The sequence below is a fragment of the Fukomys damarensis genome, unplaced genomic scaffold (assembly GCF_012274545.1).
Source record: "Fukomys damarensis isolate Sample0158 unplaced genomic scaffold, DMR_v1.0_HiC HiC_scaffold_24, whole genome shotgun sequence".
NCBI classification, from domain to species: domain Eukaryota; kingdom Metazoa; phylum Chordata; class Mammalia; order Rodentia; family Bathyergidae; genus Fukomys; species Fukomys damarensis.
In genome coordinates, this window is record NW_022900936.1 from 9,386,577 (window position 1) to 9,403,779 (window position 17,203).

Genomic DNA, 17,203 nt, shown 5'->3' on the forward strand with positions numbered 1-17,203 from the left:
GGGCAACATTAAGACTATTCAAAATGCCGTCACAACACCCAAAGGATCATGGGAACTAGTCTCTCCAGAAAGCTGCTGCTGGCTCCAGGGGCTGCCACAGCTGGGGTACAAGCTATGGTGACACAGACAGCAGTGAGCAGTCATGTGGACAGAACCGGCTGGCACATGGGTGTGTCCGGGGCTGCAAATGGGCCTAGGGCTGTGATCCGTGGCCTCCCCTGCAGCTCTCCCCTGGCCCTTCTTAAGCCTTAGGACCAAGGAGGCCAAAGAGCCACAGGGAGCTGCTCAACAGCAAGGAGGAGAAGAAGAGGGAGATAGAGAGGGAGAGGGAGAAGGAGGGAGGGGAGGGAAGACAGAGTGGGAGTGTGAGGAGAAGAAAGAAAGAAAGGAAGGGAGAAGAAAGGAGGAAGGAAGAGAGGGAGGGACAGGAGAAGAGGAGGGGAGGAAGGAAGGAAGGAAAGAAGGAAGGAAACGGCTTCTGAGAAATCCACCTTCGTGCGTCGTTGGAGCCAATGAATCAGAAATGTAGAGAAACACAAGAATTTGGTTTCACTGGGCCACTCCAGGGAAATGGAGGATGAACATCCCAAATATATTTACAAAATACTGAGTAACCCCGACAAAACATGGCACAAGGCACTCCCAGGTGAGTCCTGGCAGCTGACCCAGGCATCCCTAACACTAAGGGGAAGTGCCCAGCGGCACTGCAGCATGCCAGGGTGCAAAGAAGAGGTATTAATTTTAACCAAATAAATGCCCCTTCAGGTGACTGGGATCGCACGGTCTGAGGGCTTCACTGCACCAGGTTCTGGGGCTACTGCTATGCTGCAGCCTGTAGGAGCTAAACCTCTTATACATATAGGCACAACAAAAGCATCCAGCTCATTTGTTTTTTAATCTCCTTGCTTTCTGTATAAGATTCTCTACGCTTGCCAAGCAAATATATCTAGAGCAAGCAAACCCATTGCTAATCTCACACAGTCTCAAGCCTGAAATAATCCCTTTGTGTCTAAAGACGTCCTTGTCAAAGCGCTGGTGTCAGTTCTAAAGCCCATCTCATCCCTCAAAGAGAAGGCAGAATAGAGATCAACACAAATTGAAAGATCGCTCCTCCTATCGTTCATGGAAATTCCTAAACCTGTTACACACAAACTTTCTTCCTATGAATCAAAAAGGCCCAACCAAGTAGAGATTGGCAAGTTGGAGCAGAGATAGTTGTTTTCTCCTCACACAAGGTATGCACCAATTCTAAAAGACAATCTAAGACTTTCTTTCACCTTTCAAACAAAGCCAGAGGTGCCTTGTCTATTTCTCCCTTGGTATCCAGCCCTGTCAGATTCTAGAACATTCTCACTGTGTATGGTCATTGGCTTTGTGCTCTCCCCGCTACCAACTCCTGGAGCAATGGCTGGGAGGACCTGCTATCATCCTTGGAAGATAAACATGCAGTTATCCTTCTGCACCCCCTGGATCCCTGGACATACCCTTGAGGACTCTTGTTGGTACTGATTCACCAAGATAAGACATAGAATAAGTGGTCAATTCACCCATTATCTGATGGGATTTTTTTTCCAATTAAGTTCAAGTCAACTCTATCAGATAAAGTACTTTCATATAGTACCTAAGCCATGTTTTTGTTCAAAAAGCAAAGAAGAAAAAAATACCCTCTCACCCATATAAAGTTCTTAGAAAACAGAGTTTTCTCCTCTGCTAGCAGAAGACAGAAACATAATCCAAATAGTAGACCAGGAACCCTTGCCCCAGTTTCTTGAACATTTCCGATGAGCCTCGTCTACAAAGGTCCTGCTTGGGAGTTAGGCCAGGCCTGGGTCTAAATGAGCCCCAGAAGTCTCCAGGCTCTTGTGATCACAGAAGACCTGGAGACAATGTTATCAATCTACCTGCTAGGAAAGGAAACATCCACCACGGAAGCCTTGCTGTGCTGCAGAGGGACTCAGACACGGACTAATGAAGGTCCAGCCCAAGGGCTCCTGTCCTCTGGGATAATTCTCAGGGATGACTGAGGATCAGAGCATCGCCACCAGGAATGGCCTTTCTTGGGTAAGAGGAGCTCAGAGTAAGCAGGAGAAACTAGCAGTATGGCTCAGAAGAAGGACATTCACAAAAGCGTCTAAAAGGCTGGATTCAAGACACCAAGAGGCATAGCCTAGAGAAACCCTGTATTTGGAAAGCGAAGAGCAAGGAGTCAGACTTCTTATTGGCAAGGGCTTTTCATCTGTATTAAATGTAGCCCATAAGGTTGAAATGGTAGAGGTGAAGGAATAGAGGGCCAGGGGCCTGAGACCTCAGGCACCACCCATGCGCCTCTCTCCCCAGCACGACTCATCAGCTGGGTGTGAGGGCCCGGCCAGCTCATCTGTAGGTACGATCAGACACGTCACAAAGTACCCCAGTAAATACAGGAGCACTGATCCAGAACTCGCTACACTCAGGAGCATCTCAAAGATGCTCAGAAGAGTCATCTGGGGAAAACAACTCATACGCTGCATTTTCATGCTACATTAATTCCAATAACAGGACCCTTTCGGCAAGTGACCCGAAACCTACAAGGTTTGAAGATGTTTGTCCTAGAACCACACCCTCCCCTATAGGAACAGCGATGTCCAACATGAACACGAAAATAAAGTCAGTAAAGGAAGAAAACGGAGAACAGAAAGAAAGGGACTCGGATGGTTGCCCAACACTACCCCACTTACACATTTAATACTTTTTGTTTCCTACTAGGGTAACATGTCCTCCATAAGTACACTGAACAAACTCTTGGTTACAGAAACAGGAAAGCATGAATTACACATCTATTTATAGATTTAATTTAAAAGTTTCTTAACAATGTCAAAAATATAAACTTAAAGTATTTTAACCACGTTTTCTGCTGGGAAGTGGTAAACAAAAGCATGCCTGAAGTCGAACTCGGTCCTTAACCGAGTTCAGTTGAAAGTTTCTAACTAAAGAGGTCATCGGCTTATTTAAAAAAAAATACTATGTCTGTTGTTCTTGATACAAAATTCTACCCTATCGTCAATAAATAAATAATAAAGTGTTCCTTAAAAGTATGAAATGTAAACTTTGTGTGGCCCTTTTCCAATGCACACTTGTTTAAAATTGCTTGAAATAGGACAGGGCTCTTGGGGGAAGTTGTAATGCTACACATTGGTTTGCAGAGACAAGGGTACTCTGACCCTGTGCTGGCACTATCTTAGAAAACACTTCTTAATTCAATCTAGGCACCTACAGTCGAAGAGAACGCTGTCTAACACAGGAAGGCTAGACTCCTGTACCGAGAGAACGTGCAAGGAACATTTCACAACCTCTACTAATTGGAATTATGAGAACATTAACATGCAAACAAAATATGGTCCACACTTCCCATGGATAGATCAAGTTATCATTTGATTAACTAGTCTGTCTCCTGGCATTCAAGGGGAAAACCAAAGCAATCAAGCCAAACAGCTTGGTACATGGTCATCCACTCCTGATTCTGGCAACAAGCACACATATTTCCATTACCGAGAGGTTGGTCTGTACCAGGAGAATTGTAGGCTCTTAGATCTTTCTTCCCAGTTCTGTGGGGCTCCTGTGCCCCTAGGGGCTCTCCCCACCCCATGATTTTCCTTCACATATCCCACCTCACCTCCAGCTTGTCAGTTTTCCTTTTCAAACCTTAGGGACCCAAGACACCACTTTTTTGGGAACCTAGCAAAGCCAGCCTAGGGTTGGCTCAGCACCAGCTGCTGAAATTTCCCAGAGCAGTTGGGATCCAGCGCATCTGAGCCCAAAACAGACTCAGAGCTGCTCACCTGCCATGACTTTTGTCACAGCACATCACAGGGTCTCCAAGCCAAAAGAACATTTTTCAACAACGGCTGGCAACCAGGACCCAGGGACGTGACAATGCTGCCTTCCCGGGGACCTGCACGGAGCATAACTTTGTAGATACGAGCTTCCATGGCTGTCTCCAAAGCATCCTGGGAATCAGAAAGGAGTCGTCCAATGGCACACTGCGTGTTTTCATTGACATATATTAATACAAAGCCCAGAGGGAAATGAAATCCCTATAACAGCTCACATGCTAGAACCTTCCAGGGACCAGTTCTTCAAAGAGCTAAACTGGTGCCTGCCTAGGAGACTGTCACCCCACACCATCAGATCCTGGGCAGCGCTTCCCTGTGGGAGAGTGAGATTTCAAAGCAACAGTTCCATCATAATTGTTTCTAAATATACCAGCGGCACTATAGGTCAAGGAGTCTACTAAGGGACTGGTAGAGAAGAGAAATAGAAAGGTTACGTGAGTTTTCCAAAAACACAGACATTGCATTTATAAATCTTTTTCATAGTAACCAGCCCCACACCTCAAGCCCAGTGACAAGCCAGGCTCCCAAGTGAACCCAGAAGAGAGTTACAGGATTTCACATGTCCTAGAACAAGCCTTGAAAGGACCTGCAGTGAGGACAAAGGAAAACAGTTTTGTTTCATAAAATGCGAGATTGTTTGAGGGGGCAGGATTGTCAAGAATTATTTCTAGAAGATTTGAGCGGCCTGTCTTTGCTGTCCCATTGCTCTGGCTCAACACCAAGAGGCAGTTTCTTAAAAAAGAAACCCAATTTCCAGAAAGCACGCACAGCCTCAGGCTGGAAATCCACTGAGCTCCTCCTCCTCGGCCACTTCTTAGGGCTCATCAAACAACTGCAGGTCCAGGCGGACAACAATCTCTCCGGTGGGGACCTCATGGAGCAGGAGACACTTTGTAACCGGCCCCTTGGAGCCCTGGTCTTTCTTGATGTCAGCCACTCGGATTTCTGTCCGACCCAAAAAATCTGAAAGGAGAACAGACAGACCCTGTTCAGAAGGAATCCCTTGTCCTTGAGGCCCGTATCTGCCATACCGGGGATTTCTAATGAACTGTTATACTCTCCCTTCTCTGATCTCTAATGTAAGAATGACCCATACTAGGATCTCCAACTTTTCCCCAGTGGGAGATGTCAAGGTGTGGCGATATTTCATTATTTAAAAAGAGAGAGTAAAAGACTATTTTGACTGTTTCCACCACAAAGAAATGATAAATGTCTGAGATGATGGATATGCCAATTACTTGATCTCAGGCTGGGATTTAGCTCAGTGGTTCCACTGCCTGCCTCATAAGCGCAAGGACCGGAGTTTGATCCCGGGTACAAAAAAAACAAAACAAAACAAAACAAACACAATTACTTGATCTCATCATTCAATGTTGTATACTTGTGTCGAAATGCACCATGGTAACCCATAATTACTATGTGTCCATTTAAAAAATATTATTAAACAATTTAAGGAAACAATCTCACTCCAAACCTTCTTCACCTGTCAGAATAGAAGTTGACAATAACACATAGTGCTTAAAAGCACTGACCACGCTGGCCATGCTCTGCCTTGTAACCAGCCACGAGACCGACTTTGGGCAAATCAATTGCACATAACTCACATGAGATGATTCATGTAAAAAGTACCAAATGAAGGGCCGGGGCTTTAGATCAATGGCACCTCACCTGCCTCGCAAGCACAAGGTCCTGAGTTCAACCCTTGGTACAAAAAAAAAAAGTACTAAATGATAAAAAGCCACGTGGAGCCACTGAAACCTTGCACAGATAATACTGACATCAGGCCCTTACTTTCTGATTTGTGTTGGGTTGAAGAGGATAATTTCTTGGATGTATTGCCTAGTGAGCTTCCCTTTCCAGGCTCGAAGCAGAAAGGATGAGTCGGCCAAAGGAGTGATGTACTTAACACAATTCCATCCCTTCGCCTCACCAGAAATATCACCCAAAGGACACCATGTGGTTCTTTTGCACCCGTCATGGGGGCTAACATTCCAGCTGCATTGGCTACTTAAGAACTACACTGAGACTGCTGGCCGGACCGCCTTTGCAGCCACCTGCTTTCGGGAACACACGTGACTGTGGTCTTTGTCAAAGCAGCTGGAGCAATTTGCTTTAGAGACCAAGCATGCTTTTATCCACCTCCTCTCAGGCGCCTCCAGCATCACCTGGCCTTGGGCCAACTTGGTCTCTCAGGCAGGAAGTGTAGGCACAAGCTCTCAGGTAGGAACCCTGTACCTCTGCAAGGTGAGTGACAGGGAGGGGACGGCCACCCCGCGGGCCCGCCTTCTGCTCACCGTCCGGTGAGAACTGGTCCCTCTCGAACACCGTGATACAGAGAACTTCCTGCTCCAGGTCTCTGATGAAGAACTGGCAGTTGGAATTCCACTTGGGGTTCAGAGTGTCCTGGATGGTCTTGGTGATGTGGCACTGGGAGCCCATGGTCACCTCGCAGTACGGGTTGCTCTTTCCTAGAGTGAACAAAAGCCGTTGCCAGGTGGGAATGGCACCTCGTTTTGATCCCCTCCCACTGTGATGCTTAAACAGTGGAAAATCTGGGGAAGAACTCCCACAATTCAGCATCACACTCAAACCCGGAGCAAAGAATCAGGTTAGGGGCCCTTAAACTCCACCCTTCCTCTCTCCTCACATTAGCCCTAGGGCACATCGCACCTGCTGTGAATCACACTGTTCTTCCAGGGGAAAGATAAACAACAACAACAAAATAACAAAACAAAACAAAAAAACCCAAACCATTAGCTTCCTAACAAGCACTAGGAAAACCCATTCCAGAAGGAAATTTAGGATCAGAAATAGCACACTTGATTTAACTTGATTTAAAGTTGCCTGGGGGTGTGGATCATGCAGAAAAGGCTTCCAGTGCCAACACTTACTAGGGGGTTTCTTTGGTCCTTACCATGTGACCGACAGGGCTTCAACTCAATGCCTTCCACAACATTCACCATCAGCCTTCCAATACCTGTTGCCCTTTGGGAACGGACTGGGGGGGGGCATAAAAAAATGTTTCATTTTAACATCGGATGCCTTTCCCATCCCGGTGTGCTTCACAATCTGTCCTGCGCACCTGCTCCCACTCCAAAGCGATTCTCTCCCCTTCTCCTTAACTCTTGCTCCCTAGCGCCCCCCTCCCTCCCTCCCTCTTCCTGTATGGATTACCCTACGCCCACTTCCATCCCGTCTCATGGCCCCTGTCCTTCCAGGTGCAAGGGATTCTGGGCCCAAGCAAATGCCTCTCCCAGCTCTGCAGGAACCACAGGCCCTGCTGCGGAATGGTACGTTACCAAGGTACGCTTTCTCTCGCTTCTTTTTCTCAGTCTCTATGTAGAGCTCAGAAGCAGCTTTGATTTTCTGCACCCAGGCAGTCCTTGGAAGGGAAAAGACAGAATGTTGCCAAACAGAACTCAGGAGAAAAAAACTGCAGGCCTGTTCAAACTCTGTTTCCAGAGCTCTGTTTCCTTTGCTTGTTTTGATTTTAATGACAAAGATTTCAGAATTTGATTTTATATCACACGATGCTAACAGTTTTCCCCTACTCAAAAGGCCACAAGCGGTATTTTTACAGATGCCCTCAAGATCTGCATGTGTGTCCTCGTGGAAGAAAATCTATGACGAATGCCGTCCTGGAGGTGACAGCTCATGGCTCCTCTTCTTCCCGCAGGGAAAAGCATCACCTATTTGCCCAACTCAGTAAGGTAAGGCAGAAGGATCTGTCCTGAGAAATCACCCAAGGGAAGGGGAAAAAACGCCCCAGATCGGTAACTACTTCACACAAAGCAGCAAAGGACACTGCAGGAAGCAATTTGGCATGGTGGTTTCTTCTTTTTTCCCAGAGCCATATGCACAGTAACTTTAGCCAATTTTCTTACTTGGCACACAGACTCTTAGGAATGTTGTTGGCCTCCTATCAAGCTCACCCTTCAGAAAATGATCTGTTTCATTTGGCTCCAGGGCAGAGTCTTGAAGACCGAATGAAGCAAGAGACTCGCACCCCAAGGATGCAGAAGGCCTGTCCCACGGGGCCCAAGCGGGCGAGGAGGGTTCAGGTGTGGGTGTGGTTGGTCCTATGAACCCCACATCGCTTTCCTGCTGGTTTCTGCCACTCGTGCAAGCCTGAGATGCTCCACTGATCTCAAACAAGGCTGAAAATTTCTTTACCAAAAAAAAAAATAAATAAATAAATAATGCTGAAGCAAACTTAGTTTTCAATCCATTTTCTGAAAAAAAAATTGATGTCATGTGTCCAACTTGTGCGAGGCCCTAGGAAAAAGTAGGATGCTCTCCCCAACGCTGTGCAGAGGGCAGGGCTCAGTGGTGCCCTGCGCTTGGGGAGGGGTCCAGGCTTACCGTTCGTTGATGCTCTCTGCTCGGAGGGTGTAGACTCTGTCGATGTGGGAAATGTGGAAGATGGGTTCGTCTCCGGAGGGGTCGGTGGGTAATTTCACCAGAACTTCATTTAGGAAAATCGGCTGGAAAGTAATCGTGTACACACATTACCTACCGATGCTGGTGTGGACGTGCTCACACCACACGAAGGCGCACGTCCCAGGAAACTAAGCTGCAGACGTACGCCTTTGCCCGCGCGCGTTTCCACGGATCTGTGTGCATGTTCTAGTCACCTAGACTGAGGATGTTCGTGTGCATTTGTGGGTATGAACCAGACTATAGGTTTGTGTGTGTGTGTGTGTTGTAAACTATACCAGAATAAGGGTGTTATATTAATTTTGATTTTGATATGTTACAAATGATACATGCGTGCTTCCACCTCTGTTTTGCAGATTTTTTTTTTCTTTTTCGGTTTTTCTGAGACAGGGTCTCACTGTGTAGTTGAGACTGACCTGGAACTCACTATGTAGCCCAGGCTGGTCTTAAACTCACAGGGATCCTCCTGCTTCAGCCTCCTGAGAGCTGGGATTACAGGTGTGCACCACCACTCCTGGCTTGCAGATATTTTTTTGAATCCTTCAAAATAAGATCTATTTTTCCTATCATCTACTCTAAACAGCAAATGCCTTCCCTCAGCTTCACATCCAAGTGATTCCCTCCAGGGGTTCTTATCTGAAGTCTCTAGTAAGAGTCTCTCTCTATAGATAGATAGATAGATCGATAGATAGATAGATAGATATAGATAGATAGAGCTACATCATTATTTTCCTCTCAACAGAGTGAAAATGTTGCTCGTGAGGCCTTCAGTTGAAAACACCTCCACACAGACACATTTAGAAAAACAACACAGCACAGAGACACAGGCACAGCCACACTCAGCCCCAAACACCCTGCACACATTGACTGGGCTTTGCTGACAAAGGGGAGGACACAGATCCTCCAAACTCCATGGAAAGTTTGGTGGCGGATTTAGGATGGAAGGTAGAGCGGTCCTGGGAAGCTGATATTTCCTGTCTCCTCTCCACAATTCTGACTCTTTGGGGGCCCTCCTTCCTCCCCGGGCCCACCAGGTCATTGTAGTGTCGAGCGGAACTTACCGTTTTGTACATTTTATACTGCAGGTTGGACTTGGGGCTGAAGACTTTGTCAGTGCCGGACGACCCCAAGGGCTTTGTGATCTGGGTCAGGAGGAGGAAGTCGTTGAAAAGAAAGCCATACAGCTCCTTGTTGCTCTTGGCCTTGTAGAGCTTCCCACTGTGTAGAAACTTGCGGGGCCCTAAGCAGTTGGTCACGGAGTTGAACACCAGTTGCTGAGAAAGGAAACAAGACCCAAAGAAGGAACCGTGAAGGGCAGTCACCGTGTTTGGTTTTGTTTTTGGAGCATGGGCTCCATCAGAACCAGACCGGGCGGCGGCAGCACACACCTGTGTCTTAGGCACAACAAGACCAGGGCACCTGTGAGGTTTCTGGAGCCAAGGAGTCAAAGAGTCGTGGTTCTAGAGATTCGAAGGGTAAAGATGAGTCTCGGTTGTAATTTCCAAAGTCCTGGGGGCTTGCATGAGTCTTAGGGCGCGACAGGTGAGTCTCTCCCTTTTACTTACTGGGGAAATGGGGAAGCAGGAAGAAAGATTCCCTGCCAGTTCCCACCCCGGTGTCCACCTGCCGGGTATGGGCTGGGTATGAGCCTGCTCCAACGAGAAGGCCCTGTGGGGTTTCTCTCTCTCTCTCTCTCTCTCTCTCTCTCTCTCTCTCTCTCTCTCTCTCCCCTTCCCTCGCTCCACTGGCCAAATGCTATTTTCCAACAGTCCAGGCCCCTCACAGCAGTGCCCGGTGACAGACACCTCAAAGCCAAACACAGCACTGACACGCACGTTAAATCTCACCCAGCTCACTCATTCTGAAATATGAAAGAGACGGATGGCTCTCTGGCTGCCACTTAGCCATCCTTAGGGACAGCTATGAGTGATGAGAAAGGGCTTCAACAGCTCCCTGGTGTCCATCATCGACCTCAGACCCCAGGTGATGAATGGACTAAGGACCTCGGCAGGGAAGAGAGCAAGGACGGCAAGGCCAAAACCGCACCAGGCAGATGCTCTGCTCAGACCAGGGGAAATAGCATTTGGTCAGCAGATGTGCACAGGGAGAGGCGTCGCTGTGTCTGGAAGTGTGAAGGCCTCACATCTGCCCACAGCCCACACCTGCCCCAGCTGATGTTCTGCCCAGCAGCTTCAAGGCCAAGTTTCTCTCCAAGATGCGAGCCCTACAGACCGCTCTAAGGAGGGTATCTGTGAAGGGTGATGGAGCTCACAACACAGGTACCCACACGATGCTGGTGGTCACCTGTCCACCTCCAGCGTGATGGAAAGATTCAGTGGCAATTCTGGCCAGAAACCAACAGGTGACAGAGAAAGTGAGAACTCTGCTCTATTCTCAGGTCCAGAGAGGAAAGATGGCCTCTAACCTCCCCCTGAGGCTCTGGAGAACCCCAAAGCCTCAAGGTGGTACCCTAACAGGAGCCTTCAAAGAGTATTCTTCACACTGCACTCTTGACAGGATCCTGCAGAGCAGCCTAGCCCTTCTCACTTGCCAAGAGAAAGCTCAAGGCATTTGGAGATGAGTCCAGAAGAGGTAAATGTCACTGAAGCCGATGTCACCAGGAGGACGTTTTTCACGCATACTTAGTTGAAGGCCCCCAGCCGGCCAGGGTAGCACGGACTATCCATGAACTGGGGATGGTCTTTACATCCCCTATCTTCAGGTGAGGAGCAAGAGACCACATTTATGTGAAACTCAGCCATGGGTCTGTGTCCAGCTCTGGGCCACACGTGGTCCACACTGTGATTATGAGACAGACAACCGAAGCCAACCCATCCCTTTGCCATTCCTGTGAATGTCACAAAGACAAAAGCAAGATGGGGAACAAGAGCTAGGAAAGACCAGACAATGAAGGATAACTATGTGGTTTCAAAAAGAGTATAGAAGCTTCAAAAATCAAATGACAACAACTTATTGTACTCCTAACCTCTTAGCACGAAGGGCCAGGCCACTGACTGAAGCAGCCGGACTCAGTGGGTTCCTTTTCTAAAGTGCATGATGGCCCTCAGCACTGCTGCCTGGAGACGCAGGAGCTGTGCAGGTCCACCGTCTTCAGGGCCAGGCAACGCTGCTATGCAGGATGCACAGGTCTTGCTAGGCCCCCATGGCTCTAAATCCTTACGGCCCGTCACCTCCACGTTCCCACCAGTGACCTTTGTAGGACGTGTCTCCTCTCCTATGCCCAGCCCAGGATTCCTCACCAGAGAGAGGGAGCCAGGGAGATCACTCTCCTTCCACATCCAGGTCCAGGCCACTCTCTCCTGTGCCTCCCCAAATGCCCACACAACTGTCCCTTCCTGTTCATCATGCACTGGTCTCCTGGCTCCGCCTTGTGAGTCCTCACACTTGGGGAAAATTGGTTTAACTCCCAGTTTCCTCCAGGACCACAGCTCTTTGACTGTAGGGTCACATCTTATTGTTCCACGTCCTTGGGGTTTAGTACTGACTCATGGTGGACGGGTGGACACTCACTCAATGCTTATTGGATGAATATGTGAGTCAGTAAGTGACCCAGGCAACCAAAAGCTGACCCGGGGCTCCAAAACGGGAGCTCACAGCTGTCCCCTGGGATTCCACAAGGCCGCTTCCACAATTTTGCTTATCTGACAGCGAGCTGGAAGGTGGACAGGATGTGCGGCTGGGGAGAACAACACAGGTGTGCTCAGGTAGTGGCTGCCTATGGTGCTCGTGACAGGGAAGACACCACAGGAAGAGGGGTGAGCAACCCACTTCCTCCCTGGGCAACCTAGTGAATGGCATGCACATGTGTGCGTGTGTGTGTCTGTGCACACATGACGTGTACAAGAAGCAGAGAGAAAAGTAGGCCTAAGGAATGGAAGTAAAGGAGAAATCAACTGACAAAAGGAGAGTTAAAGGCCAAAGAAGCTACTTCCATTTCTGGAACTATGGTGGACTAGATACCCAAAAAAGCGAGAGGGAGAGAGAGAGAGAGAGAGAGAATAAAATATGACCATCACTTTTTAAATACAAGCTGGCAAAAATATAAGCAAATTAAGAACATTCTAGACCCAAAGGATGAATGACAAGTAAACTCAAGTTCAGAAGGGATAAGAAAAAAAAATTCTGTTTTGGACCTTGATGTAGGTAGAAGAAAATATGCCCCTGAGAATTTGTGACCACCAGGTAGTTTTCACACAAGCTTACAACTGCAATCCATACAATTGTGTGGTCTCCCAATCCACTCTAAATATAATTTAAGGTGTCCAGGTGTGATGGAGGAACCTGTAATCCCAGCACTTGGGTGGCTGATACAGGAGGATCACTGAAAGTTTGAGGCCAGCTTAGGCTATGTAGGAAATTCAGAGCTAGCCTGAACTACATAATGAGACCCTGTGTTTATAAAAAATTAAATTAAATTTAAAAAGCCAGGTATTTCGCTGAGTGACACCATGCCTCCCTCACAAATGCAAGGTCCTGAGTTCAAACCCTGGTACCCCCCGCCCCAAATAGAATGTAAGGCGATCCTGGCAGCAATCGTCTTAGGAATATGCAACTTCAGGCAGCAAAGATGCCCACGGGTAAAGTTTCAAGGAACATAGCAAAAAATCATAATACAAGGGTTACAGATGTAGCTCACTGGTAGAGCACTTGGTTAGCACAAAGCCCTGGGTTTGATTTTCAAGAAAGAGAAGGGAAAGGAAGGGAGGGAGGGAGGAAGGAAGCAAGGGAAAAAGAGAAAGAGAAAGAGAGCAAAAGAAAGTGAGAAAAGGAAAGGGAGAAAAAGAAATCACAATACACATCGAAAAATAATGCATGATTAGCAAGAGCTAGAAGAAATAACTAAGATACAGTATGTACATGTACTAGTTTCCGAAAATGAATATACTAATACAAATGAAACACTAACAAGACCTATACCTTAGTTATTGGAATTATCATCAAATCTGGAATATACAGGAATATTTTTAAATGTGTTAAGAAATAAATGAGAACCATGAGCATTTGAGCAAGAAACAAGACACAAGAAAGAACCCAGGGATCGGAGAAAATAAACAGAAGTGCTGAGAATGTCAGCTAACATGACTGAAGTAAAAATTCAATGGATGGAGGCCAGGGATATAGCTCAGTGGTGCCGAAGGTCCTGAGGTTGATCCCTGGTACTGGAAAGAAAAGAAAAGAACCCTCGGTGGATAGATTAACGAACAGATAAGAAGCTGCCAAAGAGGGAATTAGGAAGCTGGAGGCTGAAGAAGATGGTTCAAGCTTTTTCATGTTCCCTTCCAGGCTGGCTCCTGAGACCACCAGGGGCAGCCCAGGTCCCGCCCTGTGAGCCGTTACCTCAGACAGGCCTTCACACTGCACGTGGGCTTGGATCCACTCCAGCCGGTCCGAGTTCTCCTTCTCACGCACCCCCTCGTTCACCTGGGAGCACAGCTCTTCCGCCTTTTCCAGTGCGTGCTTCAAGTGACTGTGGTCAGGGTGGTTTTCGGGCGTGTTCTCCAGGATCTACACATGAGAGAAAACAACCAGCCTCCTTGTTGAGCACTGTGTCTGGACTTAGGTCCACTGTCCTTTGTTAAACGCTGCCCGCCTGAGCAACCACCCCTTCAAGCACCACCAGGCAGTGACGCGGAGAGTGATGGCCAGTCCTGGTTCAAGACATGAGTGGCTTTGCAGGGGACCCATCTTCTTCAAGGGCTCAGTGGGGGCTCAGGTTCCACCAGGAGGCAATGGATGATCCTGTTCTTGAGTCCTCCACCCAGCTCCACACCCATGAGCATCCCAGGGCTAGCAGAGTGACCTTTCCTGCAAAATGCTGACCCGCCCCCCTGCGAACACCCTGCTGTCACCGACTGGCCCCAGCCGTAATTTGAGTTGGTCACATAAAGGCTCTGGGTCTCAGTTTCCTCAAAGGGGATAAGTAAAGAGATCTTCCTTTATAATGTTGTTTGGGAAACTACAGGACCCGATACAAATAAGCACTTTGCCAAACACCTGGCCCTGAGGACATGCTAAATAAGTGACAGCAGCTGCCATGAGACCCTCAAAGAACTTTGAGGCCCCTAAAAATGGTCTCCACCCTTGGTTCCAGAACAAAGAAAGTCCCTAAGCCACCTGTGCAATATACCAGAATGTTGAAGATGTACTTGGCCAGTGCTTGTCCACAAACAAGCACTGCACAACATGGCGGACTCTGTAGGTGCTCAAATGGGGAATACATCTGATCCACACATTCTGAGTCCTGTGTGGCCATCAGTCAATTCCAAGCAACAACCTCAACCTCTGGATCAGCCCTGACTACATGCTAGAATCTCTCTGACCAATCCTGAAGCTTCATCCTGACCACATCATAATCCAGGCGTGATTTCTAGAGCTGCCATCTTTCCAGTGCTAGTGTACAGCCAAGTCTGAGGACCCCTGGGCCAGACCAGGAGCCTGCACTGCTGGCTTGTATGAACTCTGCCTGTTTTAGCCCTAAATAAAAACAGGTTTATCAATTTTTTTTTTTTTTGGCTTTTTGAGACAGAGTCTCACTACATAGTTGAGACTGACCTGGAACTCATTATGCAGCCCAGGCTGGTCTTGAACTCACAGCAATCCTCTTGCCTCAGCCTCCCAAGTAGTGGGATTACAGGCGTGTAACACCACACCCAGTTGGTTTATCGATTCTTATAATTCTGAAGTAATGTCGTGCGATACACAAAATTTAGAAAACTTACAAAGTTATACAGCACCTAAAAATCACCTGTGAGTTCTCTGTCTGCAGATAATGTCTGTCTACATATTAGTTAATGCACTGTACCTGGAGATTATAGGTAGAAATAGATAAAGACAAGAGAGGTTTTTTAAAAATAAAAATTGGGGCATACTACCATTATACACACACCTCTACAGCATATTATTTCACATGGATCCAGACAATCATTTTTAAGGATTCTATAGGTAAGGATGAATGGTAAGGGTGAACCACAATACTTTTAAGTAGTTCTCCTCTTATGAAACTGCATGTTGTTTCCAGTGTTTCTCTGATTATTTCCTTAGACTAAAGGTTTACAGTAGAGTTGCGGAGTCCAAGGGAGTGTGTAGTTTAACCTACACATGGCTGTCCAACAGATTGTGGCCAGTTTCCTAACACCAGCATCCTTGCCATTGAACCTGGAGACCTGCAACCTTTTCAATCCATGCCAATCTGGCAAGCCCAAAACCAGGTGTTCTCTCATGCATTTCTTTTATTTAGTACCAGTGCATTCGAAGTTTCTATACATTTAGCACATACATGTATCTAATGCACATCAATGTACTAAATGATGAAACTAACAGTTAGACATTTCTTAGTATAAGCCATACAACTTACATATATGAACTCAGTTATTTCCTCCAACACCGTGCAGTAGGTACTGTTAGTGTGTCTACTGTACAGACAAGGAAACCGAGGCCCAGAGAGGCTAAGTTGCCTAAGAGTACACTGAGGTGGTACCAAGATTCAAACCAGGCAGCCTGGCTCCAACACAGCGGCTCTTTACCACTACTCTACCCCACTGCTCAGCAGCGTCCAGTCATATATTTTACCTACTTTTCTACTGGGCTGTCTGAATTTTCCAATTATAAGAGTGCTTCACATATTGATATACAGATATCTGTATCTGTCTATATTTCAGTGCCTATTCATAAATGGTAAAATTATGTTTACAAGGTTTATGTCTGTCACTTGTGTTTGCTCAACATTTTGTAACAGAATTATTTTGTGGATTTTTTTTTGGGGGGGCAGGGTACCAGGGATCGAACTCAGGTCCTTGTTGTAACAGAAATTGTTAACAAAACTATTTATGCAAGTACTATATGTATGTATGTATATATTTTTTGTTTTTTGTTTTTTCTGGGGGGGGTTTGAGACAGGGTCTCACTATGTAGTCGAGACTGACCTGGAACTCATTATGAAGCCCAGTCTGGGCTCAAACTCACAGTGATCCTCCTGCCTCAGCCTCCTGAGTGCTGGGATTACAAGAGCAAGTACTACATTAAAACAGCTTTGTTATGAAAGAGTTAAATGTCACAGAAGTACACAGAACAAATGTGACAGTTTCCTTCCCTATTGCATACCAGAGATAAGTGCTGCTACTTACCTTCGGTGCCTTTAAGTGTTCTCTGTCTATAGTCGCATGAGACATGAGACTGTCTCAGTCAACGATCAACCCAATATACAGTATTGGTCTCCAGACTCTATTGCCTGTTGACACGGCAGCCATATTTGTTTCTGTGATCCTGCTCTATGATGTCTGTCCAATGACAAAATCGACTAACAACGCATTTCATGGAATGTATCCAGTTAAGCAGCACATGAGTGTATTTAATGATTACATGTAAAGCTTTTCCCTCCTTTTGCAAAATGGAACATATTGTAGGATTGCTCCATGAGTTCTGTTTTGTTTTGTTTGCACACAGCAGCACTTTCTGAATGCCTTTCCATGCTAAGATATAGAACAGAAATTATTCCCTGGCTTTTTGTTTTTGTTTTTGCTACTAGGGTTCAAACTCAGGACCTTATGCTTGCCAGACAGGCGCCATACCACTAAGCTACATCCCCAGCCCTATCCTGTATTTTTTAAAATATTTTCAGAGTACAGATCTACCAGAGTTTACTACCCTTATGGAACATCTGGATTGCTCTACAGAATAAAAGTTTCCTTTTAGTTTCTTGTGACTCCAAGTCCTTTAAAGTATTGCTGCCATACTAAGAGTTCCTCTACCTGTTATAAAAAGTATTTAGTCTTAGCCAGGCGTGGTGGTGCACACCTGTAATCCCAGCACTCAGGAGGCTGAGGCAGGAGGATTGCTGTGAGTTCCAGGTCAGTCTCAACTACATAGTGAGACCC

The 17,203-nt window shown here is 46.8% G+C and overlaps 1 protein-coding gene across 5 annotated transcripts in view; it reads right to left on the reverse strand.

Moving 5' to 3' along the window:
* Nucleotides 1–408: 408 nt before the first annotated feature.
* Nucleotides 409–17,203, reverse strand: part of Itsn1 (intersectin 1) — a 195,182-nt gene continuing 178,387 nt past the window's right edge. For all 5 annotated transcript variants that reach the window (XM_010608686.3, XM_010608684.3, XM_010608685.3 and 2 more), the window contains 7 exons: nt 13,668–13,835; nt 9,371–9,583; nt 8,235–8,356; nt 7,172–7,254; nt 6,787–6,870; nt 6,167–6,340; nt 409–4,835 (listed from right to left, as the gene is read on the reverse strand). In XM_010608686.3, the coding sequence (XP_010606988.1) occupies nt 4,687–4,835; nt 6,167–6,340; nt 6,787–6,870; nt 7,172–7,254; nt 8,235–8,356; nt 9,371–9,583; nt 13,668–13,835 (993 nt within the window). In that variant the 3' untranslated portion in view covers nt 409–4,686. The remainder of the gene's footprint in view (nt 4,836–6,166; nt 6,341–6,786; nt 6,871–7,171; nt 7,255–8,234; nt 8,357–9,370; nt 9,584–13,667; nt 13,836–17,203) is intronic.